The sequence below is a fragment of the Lepisosteus platostomus genome, chromosome 9, assembly GCF_059453375.1.
Source record: "Lepisosteus platostomus isolate fLepPlt1 chromosome 9, fLepPlt1.hap1, whole genome shotgun sequence".
Lineage (NCBI taxonomy): Eukaryota > Metazoa > Chordata > Actinopteri > Semionotiformes > Lepisosteidae > Lepisosteus > Lepisosteus platostomus.
Genome location: NC_142619.1, coordinates 27,745,024 through 27,769,516, shown reverse-complemented (window position 1 = coordinate 27,769,516; position 24,493 = coordinate 27,745,024). Strand labels below are relative to the sequence as shown.

At 37.9% G+C, this 24,493-nt stretch overlaps 1 protein-coding gene across 2 annotated transcripts in view; it reads left to right on the top strand.

Annotated features, from left to right (window-relative positions):
- The window catches only part of LOC148654698 (leucine-rich repeat-containing G protein-coupled receptor 5-like), a 94,832-nt gene that overhangs the window by 35,118 nt on the left and 35,221 nt on the right, over positions 1 to 24,493 (top strand). Inside the window, exons 2-4 of one of the 2 annotated variants that reach the window (XM_088644548.1) lie at positions 3,044 to 3,115; positions 13,353 to 13,424; positions 24,386 to 24,457. In XM_088644548.1, the coding sequence (XP_088500674.1) occupies positions 3,044 to 3,115; positions 13,353 to 13,424; positions 24,386 to 24,457 (216 nt within the window). The remainder of the gene's footprint in view (positions 1 to 3,043; positions 3,116 to 13,352; positions 13,425 to 24,385; positions 24,458 to 24,493) is intronic. The other variant, XM_088644549.1, reaches the window with a different exon arrangement.

Here is a 24,493-nt window from a genome sequence, read left to right as displayed (position 1 = left end):
CTCAGTGTGATGTCCTCTCCCTTCTTGTTACTTTTAATCCAGTTTCCAGAGGAGAAATAGCAGTGATACATTAGACCCTTGGGAACGATATGGAAAGGACTGTGAAATTGCTGCAAACTCCCATTAAATCTAATCACCTAAAATTAAGCCTCATGTAGCATTTGATTAAGTTCCGTCCCGGACAGGGCTTGCTAGCGGTTTCCTGTACGAGGAAATTCATTGGTACCCCACCAGACCATTTACTCTACAGTGGGATTGGGTTACACACTTGGTTTGTGGCTAATTTGTTATATTTAATGCAATTCAGGACACTGATTAGAAAACAAAAACTCCTTTTATTTTTTGGTTCATTCAAGTTCTGTAATGAGAAGGGTTTATCAGCATAATTCGATTATTGTGGACCACAGTATTTTTGGGGGTTTTATGTGCCTTACCTACACTACTGAAAAACTTGTTTCTATTTATTGGCGTTATCCTCTAAACCTGCACCAGCAGAAGAAAATAGGAGGTTCGCTACAGTAGTAGATGCTGTTATCACCCTGCCAGTTAGGAGGTGATTGGCATTTACTTGAGTTTATTATCTGTATATGGTTATTCATGTATATGATTAAGAACATTATGTTTACCTATAAATTTGTCCGCTTGTTATGACTTCCAAAAAATTAAGTACATTTTTTCTTCATAGTTCGATTCCTTAATACACCACTTTAAGTTTTTAAGGTCTTAGTTTTAGAGAAACATGAAAAGAAGCAGGTCAGAGTGACTTGAATTGTTAATAAAATTAATTCAGGAAGAAAAACAATTTAAAATTTAAAAGGAAGCTGCCTGCTTATGCTTTGTTCTTTGAACAAAAATATTTTAAGTACAGTATGTGGCTGAAAAGATCACAGAGAATGAAAGGAAAGTTTATTTTTTATTTTGAGAGCAACTGTAAATATTTTAGTTTGAGAGTCATCGTAACCTTTTTAGTTTGTACATATGGACATCTACTAACTCCGCTGCTTTCTTTATAGACATTTTGCAGCTCTTTTTCTGTGTAATTGTAACATCACTTAAAACCCCATTTCCACTTTCAAATAATTGTTTTTGACCATCTTGAAAACCGCATTTACTAAGGCTAGAAAGATGCTGATAAGGTTTAGACAACAATCCCAGCAGTGCCAGTTCCTATTTGATTAACCTAGCTAGATACTAATTAATCCGACAGAGAGACAAATGTATAAGCGGTTATTTGTTGTGAGAGAACAGCAACCTGACTGAAAGAATGAGTCTGACTAAACTCTGCCTAAACTTTTGCGTGGAATGAGCCAGGGAGCTGCTGCAAGGGTGTCGATGGGGTGGTGGAAATTTGCAGGAGATGTGTGCAAAGAGAAGTTCAGAAGGCAAGGTGTGTATATTAATATAGGAGAGCAGCAATAGCTGAGATTAGGTTCTAACCTTCCTCCCAAACTGTTACGTGCCATTGGAATTAAAGGTGGCCTATACAATAACTAATGGAAGAGAAACCAACAAATGTAATATGCAAGTATTCCATGAGGATATTATCAAGCAACACTTAGACCTTTCACAGTTACACATCTTGTCATTGATAAATTGGCCTACAAGGTATAACACAGGAAATGTTACAGCTACCTGCAGAGATTTGTGAATCTAGCAACTAGAGTGGTGTGAAGAAAACTGGATTAATGATAGAGTAGTGGTAAGGGCTTTTGACATGTAATTAGAAGGTTGTACTGTACTGTAGGTTTAAATCCTATGTGGGGCAGTGATACTTCATTCTCATTGTGCTCATTAATCTTTTCTATAAACTGGTACAAATGTAAGTTGTTTTGGATAAAACTGATAATTAATCAAAAGCACAATCTTTAGTCTTATTTTCATTACATACCCTAATGGTATGCAATTTGTTTTTTTTTAAATCCTTAGTGAAGCCAGAAACATCAACACATTTCTCCACAGCCCTGAACGGTCCTCCATGCTGCCGTCATGAAAGCTGCCCACTGTTCGTTACTGTTTGTTCACCTTCCCTCCGAACTATCCACTGTTATTTTGAATTTAAACACATTGCCTTCCCTTTTAAAGCACTGATGTTCAGTCTTGGTCCTGGAGGGCTGATGTGTCTGCAGGTTTTCTGAGTCTCTTCAAAGCCGCAACAGCACCTGAAGTTCTGGGAAGTTGTTAAATTGTTCCCATTAAGCCAATAATGAGCTGATCTAGGTCGTTAAGATCTGCGCTGAAATGAAAACCTGCTGACACGCTGTCCCTCCAGGACCAGGAGTGCCCATCCCTGCTCCACAATATGTGCCGTTATTTCAGACACATATGGTATCTTTGCCATTTTTAAAGGGTCTGATTTTTTTCTGCGAAATTTGTTCTGTGACTTTTGATGTTTTGTGTGTGTGCGTAATGGAAGAGAGATTTATTTCTCATGTGCAGATGGTTCCCCTACAAAAATAATGATTTTGCGATTCTTTTTTTTTACAGTACATCTATCCTCATCTAAGCTGCTAAATCCTCATAAGGGTTGTGATAACCTCGAGTGCTGCACAAGGCAGAACTGCACTCCATACAGGGCACGAGTCTATCACAGGGCACACAGGGACAACTTAGAGGCACCAGTGAAACTAAGCACCAACCCAACATGTCTTTGGGAGGTGGGAGGAAACTGAAGCACCCAGAGAAAACCCACACTGAACTTGCAGCTGCTTAGCTGAAGCCCTTCATGTGGAGGCCGAAACCTCCCGCTAACATCAGTACTGAAATTTTGTACATTATCTGCATTTAACACCTCCCCCACCACATACAAGCACACAACCCAACACCACCACCACTCCCCTGACCCACCTTCTTTACATGCGCACACTATGGAAATGTATGATTATGCCACATGATTTCTGTCATTCATAACCCCGGGCAAGGGAAAGCTGTTGTTCCTTTTTTTCCCCCTTTACCAGGAAGTATTACTTATCAATCTGTGGAATGAACAGCTGGAAAGCGCAGTTGTGGCATGTCATATTAACACTCTCTTTCTGTTCTCCCATAGCGATCTCAGCATGAACAACATCACCCAGCTCCCTGCTAGTGCCCTTTCAAACCTTCACTTCCTAGAAGAGCTGTAAGTATGACTGCCCTGGGGATGAGGGGGGAACTGGGCAAGAAAGTCAAGGCACATTCCTATTTTTATATCACATACTTGCTGTGGGAACCAGATAAAACAAAAGCAGAAGGCCGTCAGAGCTGGTACTCTTGGCACAAACAAAGCTAGTGACTGAGAATAAACAGTTGCCTTGGAATCCTGATGCAGAACTGAAACAGGGCCTAGGCAGCCTCACAAGATGGGAGTTACAGTATGCTGGACATTTTAAAATTAGACCCCTATTGCCGTTTTCTCTTTTTCTTTATAAAACGACAGGCTGTCATTTGTCTTGTGCTGTCTTTGTAGGAGCTGATCCAAAATGCAGTGGATGTCGAATTCTGAATTGCTAGCTCACATTCCGCTTCAAAGACAAAGTAGATTCAGTATTCAAAACCAAAAAAGTGCAAAAACTACAAGCAAAGAGGCTGCAGCACAGGCTCTCTATGTTATTCATTGAAGACTCCTCCTGTCCCAAAAAAACCCAAAACAAATTAAAATCCATTGTTTATTTCAAACTACTGAGGTCCTTTCAACCTCAGTGGCTTTGAACACACTGCACTTGCTTTGAATTACTGCAAAGCTTGAGCAAACCACGTGTCATCGCCTCAGTCACACCTCCAGCACTGTGCTCAGTGTTGCAGGGGTCAAACAACCACTCTGCTCTGCTGCGAAAGAGAGTTTGGAAGAAATCTGTAACGAACAGTTCTTTCCGGACCCTATGCGGACGACACAGTCCGACGGAGTGGGGAAACACTAGGGAAACGTCATGCAGGAAAACGGGGCTGAAGACAGGGGGGCGTGTCCAAGGTGCGCTGGTGCACGGGGGAGGTGTGGCCGAGGCGAACAATCCAAGAGTAATCCTTAGGGAAAATCCAAAACACACGAGTAAGTCCAAAACCAGGAGATCCATCAGAACAAGAATTAAAAACCACAAAGGCCGGGTCGGAACCGGCGGACGGGGAACAGGAACGGGAACCGAGGCTAAAACCTTAACGGGACCAGGCGCTTCCTGGTCCCGGACTCGCATGATACGGAAATCAGATGCAGAGCCCGGAAGAGCATCAGCGCCTGGCTTTTAAGGTGGGCAGGGAATGGGAAACAGGTGCAGAGAATGAAGTCTTTAGTGAAAGGGCTGGAGCACCCTTAAGGAGGGGGGGACTATAGTCGTGACAAAATCAAAGTAGACTTGGTGCTATAACTGCAGTCAGAGCATTTCAGATACTTTGCCGCCGGAGAATGTGTGCCCTTATCTGCGCTAAAACTGAGGCACTGCCAAACGTGCATACTTCAACACTTTGAAATTACTTCTTTTCAGTGGTTTTGCCACTTTGATGTGTGCATATTGTATCACAAGGTATGGGGAGACCGTGTCTTTTTCGACAGCCCTGTCCTCCCTCAGTGTGGGGTAGCAAGGCCAAGGCAGCCAACCCACCCCCGCCCTACCCCGACTGTGAAAAGGTGAGAATGCAGCTTAGTGAATCTTAGTGTTCAACCCTGCTGAAGCATAGGGCAGGCTCAGGGGCAATTGATGTGATCGATGGAAGAAGTTAGAACAGAATGAAAGAACAGATCTCAAAGCAGTGAATGAAATACATGTTCATTTTGGTTTATGAAATGTGACAGCCCCCGTGGATACCACAGAAAACGAAAAACCTCGGAAGCTCTTGTGTTTTCCTGATTGTGTTCTGCTGGAAACTTCTAGAACGTTTCCGTCCGTTTTTCACAGGCTTTGAGTGAAACAGGATCGATTGAAATAAACAACGTTGCAGAGTTGATGGTTGCCAAGCAGGTGTGAGGAGACAATGGAAAAGGCCTTCTCAGCTCTTCTGAGGTGTGGTGTGTTGTGTTTATTCCTCATACTGTGGAGAACACTGAGGAAAGATATGCTAGGCAGCGGTAGCACACTCTCCAGCTATGAATGGGATACCATGGATTTCCCCTTGCAGTGTGGTAAAGCACCACATAAATAAAATAAGGGACTACAAACAGTTGTAAATCTCCTAAGATTGGCAGTTGTAGATAGAAGAAGACAGTAAACTGCCAAGTCTCTTTTTTCAATTAATTTATATTTTTCTTCTGCTGTGTGTCATATCCGTTTTCCTTTCACCGGGGACAAGCACAGGTTAAAGCACAAAAGCTCAGTGTACTCCGAGCAGGTCTTTTTTAACTTTGTGTTCATTGCTGAGCAAGCAAAGGCAATTCCAATCTGGAATAAAACAGGATACCAACAGCTTTATTCAGCTCTTAATTAGAAGACCATATGAATCCCTTTTGAGACTGTTTCAGATAACACCTGTTCCTGAAAATGAGGTTTTGCAGAAAAAAAAAGAATAAATTCCACTAGTCCAGCTCATGCAGGTGCGACGTAACTGTTACCATTTTCCAAGAAAAAGTTAACCTTTTATAAAAAACAACAACAAATGAAACAAAAAAATATTAACAAGGCCCAGTTCTGGGATTAATTCCAAATATAATTTATGCACTTTTATGTTTATAGAAAAACCATGCTAACGAGAAACAAAAGAGGGGGCCGAATTGGTTGACAATAAATAATTGATCACAGAGATGCTCATTCTTGGTTAAACTTTGCCGAAAGAGCTCTCTATTTAACTGAAACAATATACATTAAATAACATTTTTATAAAAAAATAAGAGGGAGTAGATATGGGAGTAGTTTGCAAGATAACAAGATTTCTAAAATAAGACAATAAAGATATAATTAACATACTTAATGAATATTTCAAACAGGTGTTTACATTAAAAGATGTTTATAACATGCCCCAGGCCCCCATGTTATAGACCAAGCTCCAGGAGTACTGGGTAATTTTAGTCTTACTGAGGTTCTAAAGGGATAGGACAGTGAAAAATGAATAAATCACTGCAGCCTGGTCGTATTTTCCCAGTCCTAGTTAAGGAAACAAGAATGTTATTTGTAGATGCCTAGCCAGAATGTTTTTACCCTCACTTACTGTAGAATGGGAGTAGTACTCACGGGACTGGAAAATTGCAAAAGTAACACCAATCCCAAAACAGGAGGACAGAACTGAACCAGGAAACACCAGACCAGTCAGTTATTGATTGATTGATCAATTGGAAGAATACTTAGAAAACAAAGGAATTTTAAGAAACAGTCATCATGGATTTAGTAAGAAAAGGTCTTGTTTAACTTGCTAGAATTCTTTGAACATTAGATAGGTCTGCATTGTGTATTAGCATAGTCTTTCAGGTACTAGAATCACACAAGTTTAATGAATCCCCTGGGTCCAATTGTACCTTACTAACTGTATTTGAGGAAATGAGATGTGATTCAGCAGTCCTCCGACAGTCGCTCAGGACAAAGTAAGAACCCACAGAGCGGAAAACTGCTAATGTAGCACGCGTCCAGAAGAAGGGTATAACAATCGGACAAAGTCATTACAGACCGATAAGTTCGATTTCTGTTTTATGTAATGTAATGGAAACAATTTTTAGAACTAAGCTAGAGGGCCACGTACTGTATATAGAAAGAGGTGTCAGAATGGAAAGTGAAACACGAACCAGAGGGCACAAGTGGAAGCTAAGTGATAGGAGAACAGGAGACACTTCTTTGCCCAAAAGGTTGTGGTGGTGTAGAAGAAGCCAAGAAGCTTTGTTGTTAATGCAGTATTCAAGCTGAATGAGATCCTTGGATCAATTAGATGCTAACAACCAAATAGGGTCAATGGGGGAAATTAGCTTCTCTTATTTGTAACCTTTCTTGTAACGTGCTTACATATCAGTAGACTATAATGAATAATTTCTAACTTTTTGCCATGAGACCTTTTATATTGTAAAAGGTTTGCAAGTATTATTTCCTCTCATTCAAGTCATTTGTAGGATTTAAATCAGTGTTCTGTCATGATAAGATTCGTCTTAGATTTCTCTTGCACTCGGATGAAATAATCATTATTTTTTGTTTGGTCTCGTTCGATAAATAAGTGATTGCTTATACTAAATGTGAGATGTATCCTATTAATTAACCATTTGTTAATCATCCACACAGTTCTCATCCTCCTCCTCATAATTAGTTATCCGTTTGCATACACAAACTGTACCTCAAAATATATTGGGGTGAGGGACCAGAAAGTCCCGATTAGTTATTAGCTTGCATGTTCCCATTGTACAATTCAGACATGGGAATATACATTGAATGTAATTCTGAAAAAAAAACATTAGAAAACAATAAATAGAAATAGACAGTGTAGCATCACTGCTCCTTAAGAATTGTGGTCTCGTCGAAACCAACACAGCTGCTTCAGGGAAGATTATTTTTCCACACACTAATTACGCATTAAAAGTCAGTGATCAAACCTTGATCCATTGGTCGGATCAGTGACGTACTGTATTGCGTGGTGGTAAGGACTCAATGTTAATGTTGGGCCATAATGATTCATATTGTAAGTCATATGCAACAGCATTGTCTACAAGAAGAATTTTTAAATATTAGATTTTGCTTTTCATAATTTTGTTTTTCATTTCTGGTTCAATCCATGAACCACCTATGCTGCTGGCTTTCGGTGCCTTGAGAAAGGATGTTAATGCGGGGTAGTTGTACGTCATGTTCCTTGATTTATCAGTGTAAGAGCAAAAAGCAACATCCAGCTGGGCGTCCTGGGACCACCTGTATATTCCACACATCTGTTTGTGATGTAGATGTAGGTGCTTGTGTACAGATCTGACATCTCTTCTTTCTGGATACTAACCCCTTAATCTAAGGCCACACTCTGAATCTCTGTTTTATGTTTTGAAATTCAGATCTCATTGTCAGGAATGAAAAGAGAAAAAAAAACGGCTCCAAACTTTTTTTATTTACCACAGGTTTTGAATAATATTCTGGAAACTACAGCTGAAATGTGTGTTGTATTTTTAACTCTCGCTAGAAATATCAAAAGATAGACGTTTTTTGGTTTCAACTTTTTATTTGAATTTTCCTTCCTTAATCGTTGAGATTGAGTTAAAGGTTTCAATTTTGTTGTCTTTTGTTTTTCATAATTTGCATTAAACTGTTTTTTGGCCTTTTGCTTTGTGGGTCACACAGTCAGTGAAAGTCAGCTCTTTCTTTCCTTGTTCAGTAATGTATTGCACCATTCCTCAGGGTATTGCACACCAGGAGGTACCTCATGGTGACCTTGTAATGTGAAAGTATCACATTTTTGGATATCTCTCTTTGTCTTTACTTATTGTACTGATATTTGACACTTGTGTGTCACAGGTTTTCATCCCACTATAGAATATTAACTTGCAAGGTGGGATTTGGAGGCAACGTGGTCTCACTGTTTCTGAGCTCCTGACAATATGAGGAATCTAAATTGTGTGAGGCCCAGAAACCTCTCGTTTGGAAGATTCAAGTTGCATCTGCCTCGATCCTGGTAAACTACTGTACAAAGTAAATGTGGTGCTGAAAGATCTTGGAAGAAGAATGCATTTTTCTGTATTTCCCTTAAGTCCCTAAAGCAGAATATTAAAGTAAATTTAATCATTGTCAGATCTCTGTGATATTGCACTTTCTTCAGTGAGTCCTGTCCCTCATTTTCAGGAGCAAATGAAAGCCATAATGTATAGCAGGACAGAAATAAGTTAAAAAAACAACAAAAAATAAAAACATACTGAACCTTTGCTGTTTAACCTGTTGTGAAATATTTCTGAGATTTGTCAACGTAATGTGTTATGTTTGCATCAAAAACATGTGGCAACGGAAATCTGTTTTGCCTTGTGACAAAATTCGGGAATGTTTTTCTTTCCTGTGCATTCTTCCGTTCACCTCTTGGTTTTCTAACCGCTTGATGCAGTACAAGGTTGTGGTAGATGCCAAAGCTTAATCTGGCAAGCAAGGAGGGATACGCCCTGCATTGGACATCAGTCCATCTCAGAGCACACACTGACACACACACGCACACACCAGTGCGATTTCTTAACAGAAGCCAATTAACCTACCAGTATGTCTTTGGACTGTGGGAGAAAACCCACATGATCAACGGGTGAACATACAAACTCCACCCCAGGAATTGAGCCCCGGACCCAAAGGGCCCCAGTAATGCTAATCACAATACCACTTCACTGCCCTTTTCTGGTGCACAGGGTTCCCACGGTCATGGAGATCCTGGAAAAGTTATGGAAAATGAAATTTCATTTTCCAGACCTGGAAAAGTTTTGAAAAATGATCAAATATTCATTAAGTTTAGGAAAAGTGATGGATTTTTTTTTTGGTATTGACCCCAAATTATCATGGCTGTATCATGTAATTTTGTTCATAACTTAGCAAACTTTTAAAAAGAGGCTGCGGCGTTGCCGTTGCTACCATTACACATTATAGTGTCGCGTCTGACCCTCTCGCGGAAATTTTATAGTGAGCCGTAAGCTAGCCTAGCGTCCATGTCAAAATGCCGGGTATATGTGTTTTCACTGACCTCTGGTTAGCAGATGAAAAATAGAAGTTATGGCTCCAAAAAGATGAAGACCCAGGACGTTCGAGATGGAAATTATGCAGGAAAAGAAGTTATGAAAAAGTCATGGAAAAATTTTGGAATTATGTTGGTAAAAATGAGTATGAACCCTGGGTGCTGATAAACTTAATTTGCATTCTCTAATTCAAGGGTCCCTTGGTTCTGGAGAGCCTCAGTTCAGGTTTTGTAAGTCACCATTAAATCACCAATTATTAAAAGACTTATAACAATTTCTCTGTGATCAATTAAGCAGGTGATCTGTTAAATTCATTTAGGTTCCAACATTTAATTATTTGTCAGTGCTGAATGATCAGAGGTCTCTTAAATGAACACATTGCTCACAATCAATAATGTACAAGTGTTCCATTTAGAAACAGGATACAATAGTTCTAAATATACACAGATATAATAAGTATCTAAATGTCGAGTCACTGTTCTTAATCCACTCAGTCTGTTATCTGTTCTTCAACAGCTTCAAACAAAGTGTGGACACTCAGGGGCTTGAGCCTACAACCCTCTGATAAGGAGCTCCAAAGCATAGCCTGTGCTCCATGCATAAGTGATTCCAAGAAGGACAGAAAGACGTGTAGAGTCCAAAATGTGAAACCTTGGCTCCCTATAGAGGGTCAATAAAGAAAAATGTCTTGAATCTCTAATAATAAAGCAGTTCTATTTTAATAAGAAGGGTCAAGTGTCTTTAGACTACAGAGTCTGCTATAGATATGTTATAAATATAAAGTGAGTCTTTGAGTTGGAATGCAGCTGAATGACAATGAAATGTACAGTAATCAGCTGAAGTTTAAAATTAAATTTTAATTTAACAGGGAATCAATCTGGGGAAGCTTGAAATCAGGAGTTTTATACCTACAGGGATGACCTTTTGTCAATACTGAAGCAGCACAATCCTATATAAAGTGTGCTATATCTATTTATTGTTTTAAGATACAGTTTATTAAGGTGCCATACCATGCAAAAACTAATCAAACCGTTTCAACATTTTGTTTCTTAAAAAAAGTTTGCACTCATGATACTTTGAAGTGGCCAATTATGGTTTAATAATAAAAAACAAAAAGAAGTAAACTGATAATATGGAAGAGGAATGGAAACTTCATGATTGCGTAAGTTTTGAAACCGTTTGGTGTGGAAAATTTAAAGGAATTTCAGAGGACAAAATTACGAGCCACAGGATTAGTTGAGCAGCCTCAGCTGGTGTGCAGTAATAGGGCTTCACATCTGAGTTGCTTTGAAAGTGGTTTCTTTCAGAACAACTCAAGAATAAAGATGTATAACAGCGCAGACCAGGAAAGGGATATAAATATTTTTCAGAGACCTTTAATATCTCATATTAAAGTCATGGTGAAGTCAAACCTTAAGAAGTGGAAATCCCTCAGACACTGCGCAGATCAGGCTGTCCCTTCAAACTATAAAGCAGGGAGTAAACTGGTTAGAGATGCAACTGTGACGCCAATGGCGACTTTGAAAGAGTTAGTTCAGTGGCTAAAATGGCAGAAAATACTTAACAGTATCCCAGACACTTCACAGAGAGAAGTGAAAAAGAACATCTCAAATTCCCATAGGATTTGTAGCAAAGCACCTACAGTATATACTGTAATACTGCAAACGTGAAAAAAGATCTTATGCTCAAACGAGACAAAACTTTGAACTTTTTGGTCAAAATACAAAGCATTATTTGTGGTGCAAACACGACACAGAGCATCACTCACATCCTCTGTCAAGCATGGTGGTGGCAGCATTATGTCATAGTTCTGCTTCTCATCAACAGGGACTGGGAAGTTTGTCAAGACTGATGGGAACATAGATATAGCAAAGTACTGGCAAACCTTAAAGGAAACCCTGCTTCAGACCTTAAACTGGATCAAAAATCACCTCTCAACAGAACAATGATCCAATGGCCAAAGCTAAAGTAGAGTCGCTGAAGAATATGAAAGTGAAAGTCCTTGAGTAGGCCTGACTTAACTTGAATCCTAGAGGAAATCTGTGGAAAAAAATCCCAAGAAACTTGAGTAAATCAGAAAAATGGGCAGTCAGTGTGTGAAGTTGGTAGAGACTTACCGAAAAGGAACTGTGGCTCTAAGTGCTGCTAAAGATGCTTATACCGAATGTTGAGTTCACAAGCCTGAATACTGATTTCTCAACATACAGTATTTGTTTTTTTGCTAACACTTATTAATGTAACTTATCTTACCCATAGAAGTCTTCAGTTCGATCATTCATGTTTTGAATAAAATATTAAGATTAATGATATATGTATCATGCATATATGCATCATTTCACAAAATGGGCCAGGTTTAGGAAGTGTCTGAATTCTTTCAAAGATTTAATGTGGTGTGGTGTGTAGAATTTCAGCAAATACATTTAAATACAACAATAAATTACCTATGAGAACATTATATGCTTAATAACACAAGAACATTTGAGGTTATTCCTCTGTGTTATACATGATTTGGTTCTGAAATTGCATAACTATGACTGATTTCAACTCACAAAATATTCAGTTGTTGCTATTGCTGTCAGCCGGAATACATTATTAACTCCTACAGTAAGTACTATATCTGCAGCTTGGGACTGTGATGCTTAGGATTACTTATAAATGACATCTTTTTTCAGTGCAGGTGCAAATAATGATGTTGCTTTCACGATTTATGTTAAAGAATGAGGTAGTATAATAGATATAAATGCATCCAGAAGATGACACCAAATGTTGCTATTTTTTTATCTAAAATGTTGGTGCACTGGTCCATAGGCATAGGCAGATAGGACTGATCTGGCTTTAGAATGCAAATAACATTTTTAAAATGATGTTGGGATCACCGTGACCCTTTTGAATAATATTAGGGAGTAATTTTGCCTTAATTATTATTCATGCAAATCTAATATATATCATACTATATAACAGATTCAGAAAGCTTTCTGAATCTCCTTATTTCCAACTTACTTCTTACTTCCAAGTCTCCTGGATGGGAAAGTTCCTTAGTTGAACACAGGCTGCTTGCAATACTACACATAAACTGTGAAAGGGCTACTGATGATTTGTTTGTAAAAATGCAAGCAATCAAATCATCATCTTTGTTTTCCTGAAAAGAGAAAAAGATGGTTCATTTTATTCTGTGATTTGCCATGACATTACAGACAACAGTTTTTAACTAATGTATTTTTGCCAGGTGTAAAACCGCACTAAGAGATCTATTAAAAATCAGCAGCTGTCAAATGCTATTAGCAGAAGGTGTTAATAAGTCCATTCTGTTTGTTGACAAGCCACAATAAAAACAGCAAATCAGAAAGCTGCTTTTCTCATGTCAAATAAGTCAATAATTAATCTTGAACTGAAGAATCATAAAATATACTACATAAACACTTTTGAATGCTTCTTGTACTGTACTCAAAAAAGTATTTTGTATTTAACCAGTTTAAAGTCTTTTAACGTATTTATGTAAACAATTTGATTATTGTTTTAAATATTGTTTTCCATTTAATAAACACAAAAACGACAGCTATGCTAGTAAGTATTTTCCCCTTTTAAATTTCCCTTTCCCCCTTTAAAGTATATAGACTCTATAGTTGGTTTAATATGCTGGCACTGTTTTTCCTAAAGAAACTCTGAGAGAGAAAAAGGTTTCAGAGTCCTTACAGCTGTTGGCACCTATTGTTAACTGTATCTGTTTAGCTTTTCTTCTCAGTTAAATTAAATCCACATGACAAAAAATGTATTCCATTTTTTCTTCTTCCCCCTACAGGCGTCTTGCAGGAAATGACTTGATGCACATCCCTAAGGGGGCATTTTCTGGCCTTTTCAATCTTAAAGTGCTGTAAGTAAACCATGCATTGTTTAATACATACAGCATTTCCCATTTACATTGAGAGCCTCGTTGGGGGAAAGCAGGGACATTTCGACTGAGGGATTTTCACGATGAAAAGGTGTTCTTTGGGGGCTGTCAGCTGCCAGAAGCCTTGGACTAAAATCAAGACGTTGTTAAATTGTATCACCACAGCCATTTGTGATGTTATATGTATAGTAATGGCCAGATTTGTGAAAAATATCACTTTCCGAATGTTTTCAATTAGAAAACAAAACTAAACGAGCACCAAAAGGAATGTGCAAGAATATTTTAAATGTACAAATACAGTATACTGAAACTTACTAAAAGGGAGATTCAAAGTAAGCATTAAATGGTATAAAGTTAAGATTTGGTTTCGACATAATTTTGCCATGTGTGAAACAATGGCATTAAACACACCTTCAAATGTCGCATTCCTTACGTGTGCAGTCGAGTTAGACATGTTTGATTTATACGGTGTGCTCACTATCATTACTTTGAACATGAGTTAGAGAGACATTGCACTAAGGTCAAAGGGATGTTCCTGCATTTAACCTGTAAAGTATGTGCCAGGTTATCCATGCTGCCTTGGTGCTGCTCGATTTTGATGTTCTCATCTCTCCATTTCCTCACACAGGCCTCTCATGGGATTCACATGCTGCAGTACAGTAGACCACTCACGTTGATTTTAAGTTAAAGCAAGAAATCACCATTGACACGGACAGTATAGAGCAGATGTCTGCATCCCTGGTCTTGGAGAGCCACAGTCCCACAGCCTTAAGTGGGCAATGAGCATCTAGAAAGCATGCTAATCTCTCCTAATTAGGCAGTTGATTGAGTCATTCAGAGCTCAAGTAGAATGAACAGCAGAAGGCAATGTGGCTCTGCAGTACCAGTGGTACAGTTTCCTGGTTTAACAAGAGCTTATTTGTATTGAATGATTAAGGAGTCAACGCAATGCAATTGTAATGCTTAGCAAATCCCCCCTGAAAAGTCTCCACATATTGTTACTGTATGAGCTTGCAATCATGTCAATTTCAAATAGTATTTAGAATCTTTGTAATCTAAATTTACCACTAACTGATAAAGGCAAAAACACAGGTGTTATGTAAACAAACCAGACTTTCAAATTAATCATTAAAATATAATAAATATTCCACCCCTTTGCTATGAGATCATGTGCAAATTAATAGTTTTATTATTAAAGTTAGTGTAGGGCAGCATTGTGACGTAGTGATTAACACTAAAATTGCAGCACTGGAGCCCTGGGTTCCTGGGGTGGAGTTTACGTGTTTTCTCTCAGACCCCTCCAGGTACTCTGGTGTACTCCCACAGTTCAAAGACATACTGGTAGGTTGTTTGGCTTTTAGGAAAATTGGGCCTGGTGTGAGTGTGTGCCTGTCTGTGTGTATGTGTGCTTTGTGATGGACTGGTGTCCTGTACAGGGTGTATACTGCCTTGCTCCCATTGCTTGCTGGGATTGATTAAGTGGCTAGAAAATGGATGGAAGGAGTAAAAGCAGTTGTCTCTATGACTTCCTCAGATGAATATTGAATTTCAAGTCAACCAAGACCAAGGAGCATTCAAAATTATTTTGCTTTCATTAATGTTTCCCTATTTTATTTTCCTGCTGCCGCAAACACAATGACATCTCTTTGCTACAGAATGAGTTTTTTCAGATTTCTCCAGCATACACATGCTCTGATAAAATCAGATGAGACATTATAGAAGAACCAATCTTCATTATAAAAAACCTTTTACCAGTATCCAGGGAGTTGTGTTCCAAGCTGATGCACATTCAGTTGTTCAGCCTGGCAATGTTGAGTTATGATGTTAACTTTGCAGGCATGCTGGATACTGGCAGCTCTGAGTCATCCGATGACTGTAATCGGCCTTATGGGTCTTTTGTGAAGCAGGATTGTGTTAGCAGCTGTAGTTGTTTTTTTGTGGAAGTGATCCCTCAGGTGGTCTCTCCTAGGTGATTACACACAGTTCAACTAGTAGGGGTCAGTGAAGGGTGCTCCTGTCAGTCGCTTGCACTGCTGGAGTCTGGTGATGGGATATGAATGAACCCTGAATGTCCGAGCAACTTCATATTGTGATGTTCTTGCTCACAACATTCCCAGAGTGCACGTCTTGTTTCACTAAGCCTTGACAATGTTGCAGTGTCTTGCAACTGCTTGGCGTCAGTATTATAATCAAGACGAAACATAAAAAAAAATTTTTTATTGTGTTAGTATGCATGTGATTAACGCAGATTCTCTTGGTGGTTCAAGGCCCAATATAGGCTTTTTTAAATTAATTTGTTTATTTTTCTTTTAAAGCAAACATTTATACTTCTAAATCAGCTTGATCAGTTTGTTATTATAGTACCATAGTATTGTTTTGTATTAAACATAATGTAAAACAATCACTTTAGTGCACATATTTAACATATTTTGTAAATGCTGTAGATTGCAAAGTAAGTTTTCATTACGAAAGCTTTCTGCCCCGATTTCTGTTGCATGTTTGAGTTGAGTACTATTACCGGTATTTAACACTAAATATTTTGTGAAGCACTCCACAAACTTGATTGTTGAATGCCTCATGCAGTATTTATATTTGTCCTCTACTGGGCTTGTGTCAGGGTTTTCAGATCGTGACTAGGTTTCACTATACTTTATATTCTAAGCAAACTTAACTTTATGTTTTGAAGTGTTAATTGAGTTCCGAATAAATTAAGGAAATTGAAAGGAATCCAGTCTTATGCATAGACCTATACTGTCGTTACCCTCTCTCTGCTAAATGTCTTAGTTATAAATTAATCATGTTTACCTTGCAACTGCAGTTTATAGTAATTTATAATACCGAAGAAGATACATGTGTCTGTGTCTATAAGAGAAGATGATCTAAGACATTCTATACTTGATACGGAAGGCAGGACCTGAGAATGTGCAAACCCTTAACTGACTTAGTCTTAGGACCTTTCTGCACTGTTTGACTGTATTCAGCTCCTACTGTTGGAAACTGCCTTTTACCTATTGTGTAAGTAAAAACATCTTCTGAGTAAATTGCAAAAGTTCCTTTTAAGCAATTTGTCAGTTTAATCTTTAATGAAGCTTGAAATTCCTCGTGCAGTCAACCAACACTTGTTCATGAAGATTGCTTCTGGGGCTGCATCATTTGAATTGCCTGTGGTTCAATGTTCTCACACTTTAAAAATTTGAAGAAGGTATCATACTATTTAATATTTGGATGCCCTGTAGCTTATATGCAGTTAATGTTTTCATTGAGAATGTACTCATGGCATAGTCAGCTGGTGAGGCAGAGTCTCAGACTTCTCCAATAAGGGTGTGACTTCTCTCACAGTTAAGTCTACCTAAGGCGTTTTTATGTGAAAAAAATGAGTGTTTTTTTATAAATTACATGTGCTAAGAAAGGTGTCATAAGCTATAAAAATAATTTAGACCAACAGAAAATGTTAAATGTGTTGTATGAAAGACAAATTTACTACTAATAACCTAATTTTATTTTATTTATTTATTATTTTATTTTATTAAATAAGCAGGTGCTAAGTCTAGAGCTGTGTCCTAGGTGATGGAAATGAAGACAAATTGCGGTCTTAAAACAATAATAAAGTTAAACATTTGTTCCTGCCATAGAGAACGTCTCCTGAGAGATTCAGTACATTACTGCCAGAACTACAAATCTTCAATAATGCTTTTTTTCTTTTTCTTATTTTATGGGTGTACTGTAGCTAACAACATGAGTAAAAGTTTTATATTGCCTTTTAGAATTTATATTCCATTAAGCATGGAATAAAACACAAATGATTACAACTTGCTTAATTACAATAAATTTCCATTGTAAAGCAACAAGTAAAGGTTTATTCCATGCTGAAAAGAGAAGAAAGAAAACACAACGTTTCAGCACCCAAAGAAGGCTCCACAGCCGAAACGTTGTGTTTCTTTTCTTTTGAACATAGAATAAACCTTTACTTCCTTTTCAGCGTACGCATGCTGACGGAGCTACTTACTTGAACAATTTCCATCATAGTCTTCTGTTTCATATTTGAGCATCATACAGTCACTTTTCAAATTGAAGAACATCCATCACCAGCTTAATTAGATACATTAAATTTAAACACTTAAATTCGTGTCTAAATTCCTATAATGGAAATGCTTAATCTAGTGAAAGAATTTACTATCTAGTCAGTGTCATTCATTACTAAAGGCTACTGACATGACATTAATTTTAATCAGAGCTTAATTCTGCTTCGTTCAACAAACAGAAATGTGAACTCACGTTTGTTTTGGAATAATTCATGCATATCATGTTTGATTTTATGTGCCTCTTTGGTTTTCATAGCTTCAGTGGTAGAATTAGTTAACCATGGCTCTCCGTGTGTTTCTGCATTTTCCTTCTTGTTTGCTTGCTCATCATCTGACATTTTACCGTGTGTGCATTGCAGAATGCCGGCTCCTTTTCAGATGTTGTTTTGCTCCATCCCCCTACTTTTTCATCATCTTCTTATCTGATCTGGATTCCCTTTTCATTCTTCGCTAATGCAGTCCACATGTGATGCATGCTCCACTGAGGAAGAAGGGTCAGTCGTCAGTGAATTTCCTCTCTTCGTTTGGTTTTGTGACATTGTCTTTTTGTGCCTTTTCACCCCTTTAGACATGTCGCAGAAAGCACGCTTTCAGGCCGCTTAATGAAACAGAACAGGGCTCTGCCTGGCTCCTATCCAACTCGTGTCACTGGGCCTTACCTGACAGGGATCAGTAAGGCTCTGGTGGCCTGAGTTTTAAGATGACACATAGACAAAACTCCAGCGACTTCCTATAGGTCAAACATGTGCATCAGAATTAAAATCAAGCTCTAAATGCAATTTGTCGACAAAACTTCAGAAGCCCAATTTCCCCCATTAAAGAATAAAATCATTTGTATTTTTTTCAGAAAGATTTTAAAGCAATATTAAAGCCAGAGTAATTATTATTTATAACATTATATAAACTCTTTCGCAAAAACTCCATTGGCATCAATGTGAATTCAAAACAAATGTGGTCTTCCAGCTCCTTTGTCTTTGAAAGGCCACTTGAAGAATCATCATTACTATTTATTTTTCTTGTAAAACTTGCTTCAGAATTGATCTTATAAGTCTTGAGATACCGGCCAGTATTGCACTAATCATTTGTATACAGTATGGCTCTGTACTTCTACCTCCAACCTCTTGTACATATCTTCATTTCTACTGTATATGCATGAGACATTTGTCTTAGTATTTTAATTTTCTTTTAATTAGTGTGTGAATGGCTTTTCATATATTGACAAAACTTCCAATAACAGCAAAGCAAAGAATTCCAGCTGCCTTCAATTACCTTTTGCACACATGATATGGCAATTCAGTTACTTTACCAGTATCTGCATTACTTGTACAAATGTTTTAAGGATAAGGATAAAATCAGAACTGCAATCCACCAATCAGAATTCTCACCCAGAATAGTTTCCACTAGTAGAAAATAGAATCCTTAGGAAATAAAAAGTCACCATTAGTTACAGAACTTTATTTTCTTGTGAATGGTGAGCAGGTCAATATAATTGCGTAAGGTTTAGAATACATTTTAAAAGTCACCCAACAATCGTAACCTGTCAATAACATTTTGTTTGTCCTCTTGCTTCTTTCGGATGGGATCCTATCATCATGAACTAGTGGGATGATTACGTACATGTATGTCAACATGTTCACCAGCAACATTGAGACAGGATAGCATTTCTCATTGTATCCCTATGAAAACAGAGCCATATGGTCACCTTAAGAAGGGTGGTAATTTGCAGTTAGCTGGTGGGCTGATTATTTGATTTAATCCAGGTCTAAATCTGGTTGTCAATTTTAAATCATGTGTGTTTTGGATCAGCTCCCTGGGCTACCTTCAAATACAGCAGTGCTACACCACCTGTTTATTCAGGGCTGCATGAAAATCACACTACATTTCTAAACCAAACTTGCAGGAAGGTACTGTAGGGTAAACTAGAATCAGAGCAGAAACTTGGCACAAGTAAGGTTTTATTAAAGCCTCCTTCAGAATGACCTACTAACATTGTTGAGAACTTTGGTTATTTTAAAAAACTTCTTAAACGGTTTGTCAAGGCGCCTACATGTTTTAATGAAAGAAACCTCTTTCATATCAAGGCTGACATGTAATCAATTACAGTCCTACACTAATATAGTTCAATACGCAAATACACGTGATAAGACTAAAGGCTTGTTTTAATTTATCACCCCTTATAGTGAAACATCTGGAACTCTCATAAAAGTAAATAAAAACCTGTTTGTGACGTACAAAACAAATGTTAAAGAAAGTCTGCTTTATAAAAGTAAATTTCCTGTGAAAGTGGTCTTTTTTTATTGTGACTATGCAGCCACTGGAACGTTGAACAATATTTCAGCACCATGTAATTTTTCTTATGAAGAGAGAGTGTCTGTGGTGTGGTCTGGCACGGCTTCTGTCCACATCCAGGGTTTTTTTCATTACTTTTGACAACTGCAGAGGTCGCTTACCATGGATAAGCTAAAAAAGAACACAGGGGTTAAGCAAAACTTGTCCATTTTGTTCTGTGTGTGATAAAGGATGTGGGGTCTGCCTCATTCATTAATCATGCAACTGCTTTGAAACAAAGCTGTTTTTGAGCAAAACTGTCGTGTTATGTATCAGTAATGCTTTTTATTATTACAGAATGTATAACAAAAATAGCAGCTATTTTACTCCCTCAGAATCAGAAATGTGTTTTTTATAACAACATGGCATTTTTAAGGTCCTACCTGTCACTTCATTGAACTTTGTTTCCTGTCAAACACAATTGGCACCTGGATTGGTTTAGACCAGGAATCTCCAACCCACACAGTTGCAATCCAGTAAGTTTTATTGGGGCCTCTAAATCACTCATGGTTCATAATCAATTAAGCAAGTATGTTGTGCAATTAAGAGAACTCATGTCTGTGAGTGCTGGATATTCTTATTCCAAATGATCTATAATTTTATAACAAATGACAGGAAAGTTATCACAAGTAATATTTTTCCAATCCATTAGAAATGAGTGATATATTAGTTACCTATAAATCTCCACGATCAGTCTTGGGAAAGACTGGATGGATCACACTGATAAGTTCAAAACCTGATATTTTCAGCTCCGTCTGTCTATCAAATTGGGTTAATAAAATGATTGACTAAGTAGAATAGTAATGGCTGAAATAATACAGTTGATTAGAAAAAACTGACTGGGGGCTTGAATCTGTGGGCTGTCCCTGCTACAATGTGGAGTATGACCACATTGCACAACTAACCACCACTGTCACACTCAGGTTATACTGTGCCAGCTATCACAATTAGTTTCATTTGCCCTGTTTTGTTGAGTGTAGTATGCTTAAAGATTAAAATGACACACATCTGGCCGGTCCTGCTTGTACTGAATTTCCCTGTTAAGTGTCTGAAAGAGCAGTGGGTCATTGGCAAGTTGCGCATTTTGGGTACCTAAGCACAGCAGGTGGTCTGTCAATTCTCATTATGACCTCTACTGTAAGGAATGTAACTCTCTGACCTGTAGATTCTCAAGGCCTTACTGATAAACAGCTCATTGGTGTAAGAATGTAACTCAGAAAACTGGAAACATGGAGTATTAGACTCTAGAAAAGTAGCTTTAGTTTTACTAACACAAAGTTGTAGTTTTATATATCACAAATTATTTAAAGATTTTTGCTACACTGATGGTTTGTGTGTTGATGGAATGGCCATTATGACCACAAAAGTATTTTATCTTATTCAGTACAATTTATGTTTAGTAATGCATTTAAGGCACTTTATGAAGAAACATGACAGTTGAACAAAAATTGCTTTTCAGAGGTAACGCATTACTTAATGTATTATTACAAATCTAACTGTACATGCACTTCATAATTTATTTAACTGATGACTTTTGTATACATTTAATTTATTGTTTATGTTGTTTAAAAGCTATTTCTCCTCACTTGCTCCTTTATGGAAGTAATCCTTTACACAGAGATTCCCCAATTCTGATTAGTATATTTCTAATTGATTATTAAGTTTACATGCTATTAATTCTTTTTAACACCCAGTTCTGATTAAATATGAGTTTACGTTTTATTCACAACACTACAATTATCCTCCTTTCATTTATACAATGTTCTTATTTTGTGTCAAATCAGAAAAAAGGGTTAAGGTACTGAAATTGCTTAAAATGTCCTCTTTTGCTGAAAGAAGTATTTTAAAAATATACAGAAGGCATTCTCTTAGGGGGCATGAAATCTTAGCAATCTTTCTGTGTGTTTTTGAAACACCTTTTACTGTAATTCCCGTATAGCTAAATTAGTACCATGCACTTGTACTGAAAAACTGAATAGTTCTCAGGAGTCAATGATATTTTCTTGACTTGGTGTATCAGAAGCATAAAACATCTGGGTTTCCACAGCCAAAATATTTTAGTAACAAGTGGTAATTATTACTATATTACTATGATAAAACTATTCTTGGGATGTCATCGTGCATGGGTGTGGTACAAAAGATGAGGGACTAGAGTGGCATTAGCTCTTTTTAGTGAAGCCTTAAGTATAATGTGAAAAATGCAGAGTGATTAATGTTTTTGAACTCTGCTTAAGAGGAAAAGTTAAGACTTGTGCAGAATTTTTTAAGTACTATCATTTAAAGCAAAACATTTTTATAAGATGTACTTGTAACAATACTGCCAAGAAACTAAAACAGGGATGAGATGCAATGTTAAGGTCATGCTGAGAATGATGAGGTCATATTGAGACTGATGTGAATACATAGAATTCCACTTATATCTTCTTACTTCAATATTTAAGCCTATTTATGTTTAAGGACACCCTGAAATAACATCAACAAACTGACACTTTTGTCAGTTAATATGCTGTTCATACTGAAAAATGAAAAGAACCGAAGTGCTTGTTAGTGGTATCAAACATGCCCTACCTTGTCCTTCTGGCTTAATCTCAGACTTCAACTAGAGAGTCTTAAAACAATAATACTGAATAAACACTGACAGTGAGACAAAATCTTGTGCCAAAAGATCAACATATTCTGACAGGCTGCACACAGTGACAAGAGGAATGAAGTGAATATCTTTTACACAGAAACAAGCGATGGGTTCACTTGTTGCTTAACCCTAGTAATAAAACATTGAGATCTGCTTCTAGCTATACAGTTTTTTAAAGCTCATTATTTCAGGAAAAGTGTTTCGGCAACTTAGAGCCTAGAGTGGAAAGATAGATGCGGAAAAACAGCAAGACAGGCCTCCTCCCGTCCACCTCCAGGTAGGACCCCTGTCCTGTGTGCACACAAGCAATTAAATTAAAGACACCAGTTAAGCGACTGTAACCGACATGTCTTTGGAAGGAGGGAATAAACTGGAACATCTGGCAAAACCTGGAACAAATCCAGGAAGACGTACGCTCACCACACAGAAGGATCCCCATTCTGTAATCAAACCCAGGACCCAGGAGCTACAGGAATACAATGTAAATTAATTTATGTAGATGAAATAGACTAACAATTTTGAACTTAGCCGGAGATGTCTTTCAGGTTGTATATTTTATTTCTCTGAACATTAGGTACTTACATCAGATATTTCATTTATTAATAGTTATTCATTGAAACATTTTTAAAGCAAACAGCAGCATTTAAATACACAGGGCACTGGGACGCAGGTCATCACAATGGTGTTTGCTGTTTATTTAAGTACCTAGCTCCTTTGCGTTTAAAATGTTATGGTGGGAATGATGTCTTAATTTGCAGTTCATGTCTCATCATATTTAATACTCATGCAGGAATTAAAAGGCACAACAAATGCCATTAATTCCAGTGCTCATCTGTAGCGTTTCGGGCAGCACGGTGGCACAGTGGTAAGCAAGGGCCCTGGAGTCAGTTCCAAGGGTGGACTTTTGTATGTTCTCCTCACGTTTAGGTGAGTTTCCTCCAGGTGCTCAGGTTTCTTTCCACAATCCAAAATGATACTGGAAGGTTAACTGGCTTCTGGGGAAACCGGCCCTGGTGTGAGCATGTCCCATGTTTGTGTCTGTGTGCGCAATTCATGGTGTGCCGTCCGGGGTGTACCCAGCCTTGCACCCATTGCTTGCTGAGTGATGTTCAGTAGTATTGTGTCCCAGCAGCAGATCCCACTGCACAGCAGATCAGCAAGAAATTGCTTTACAAACTGAATTAAGGTACAATGTTGAGTAGGCTCTATTTTTCCAGCCCAAGTGGGAACATAGCCAAGGTGCAAACTATGTTCTTATCAAGAACTTATTCTGATTAATAGTGCTGTTGCAGTTTTAACAATCAAGCATTCAGATCACCATACTGGGGCTATTAGTTCAGAAATTTAGGTTCAGAGGGAAGAGTCTCACCTACTGATCCACCAACACCACCTATAGCAACAACAATGTTTCCCTGGAGCTCTTTTATTGCAGTACTGATCAGGCCTAGCCTTGCTTTGTCTTCTGAGACCTGAGAAGATCAGGCTATAAGGTGGTAAGCCTGCTGCCTTCATTTGCTAGAGTGCACATAATACAAAGTTTAAGATTTAAAGCAGTTGTTGGGATCTGAGCTTCAGTTCGGATGGGAGTTAGGGGAAGGCCATCAATTAGGGTAAAACTCTAGGATAAGGGTATAGGTTATTAATACTGATTGGTTATAAAAACATTTATGTTGTTAGAAAATGTTATGCCTCAAGAAGCCTAATTCAAAGGAAGATTTAACCAGTTTCCTTTTTCTCTTTTCATTCTGTGATATCTTAGTCTGGATAGTGAATTAAGAAATACATGGGAAGACAAATGTAGTGCCACCAGCTTTTTTTGTAAAAAAAACAACAATTTTTTTCAGTATTTGCAAAAAGATCCTGAGCATCTCTTTTTGGTCTCTTCTTTCCCCTTTTTGTAGAATGTTGCAGAACAACCAGCTGAGGCAGGTCCCCAGCGAAGCACTTCAGAACCTGCGAAACCTTCAGTCTCTGTGAGTATCGAAGCTGGCACCGTTGAAATCAAAGAA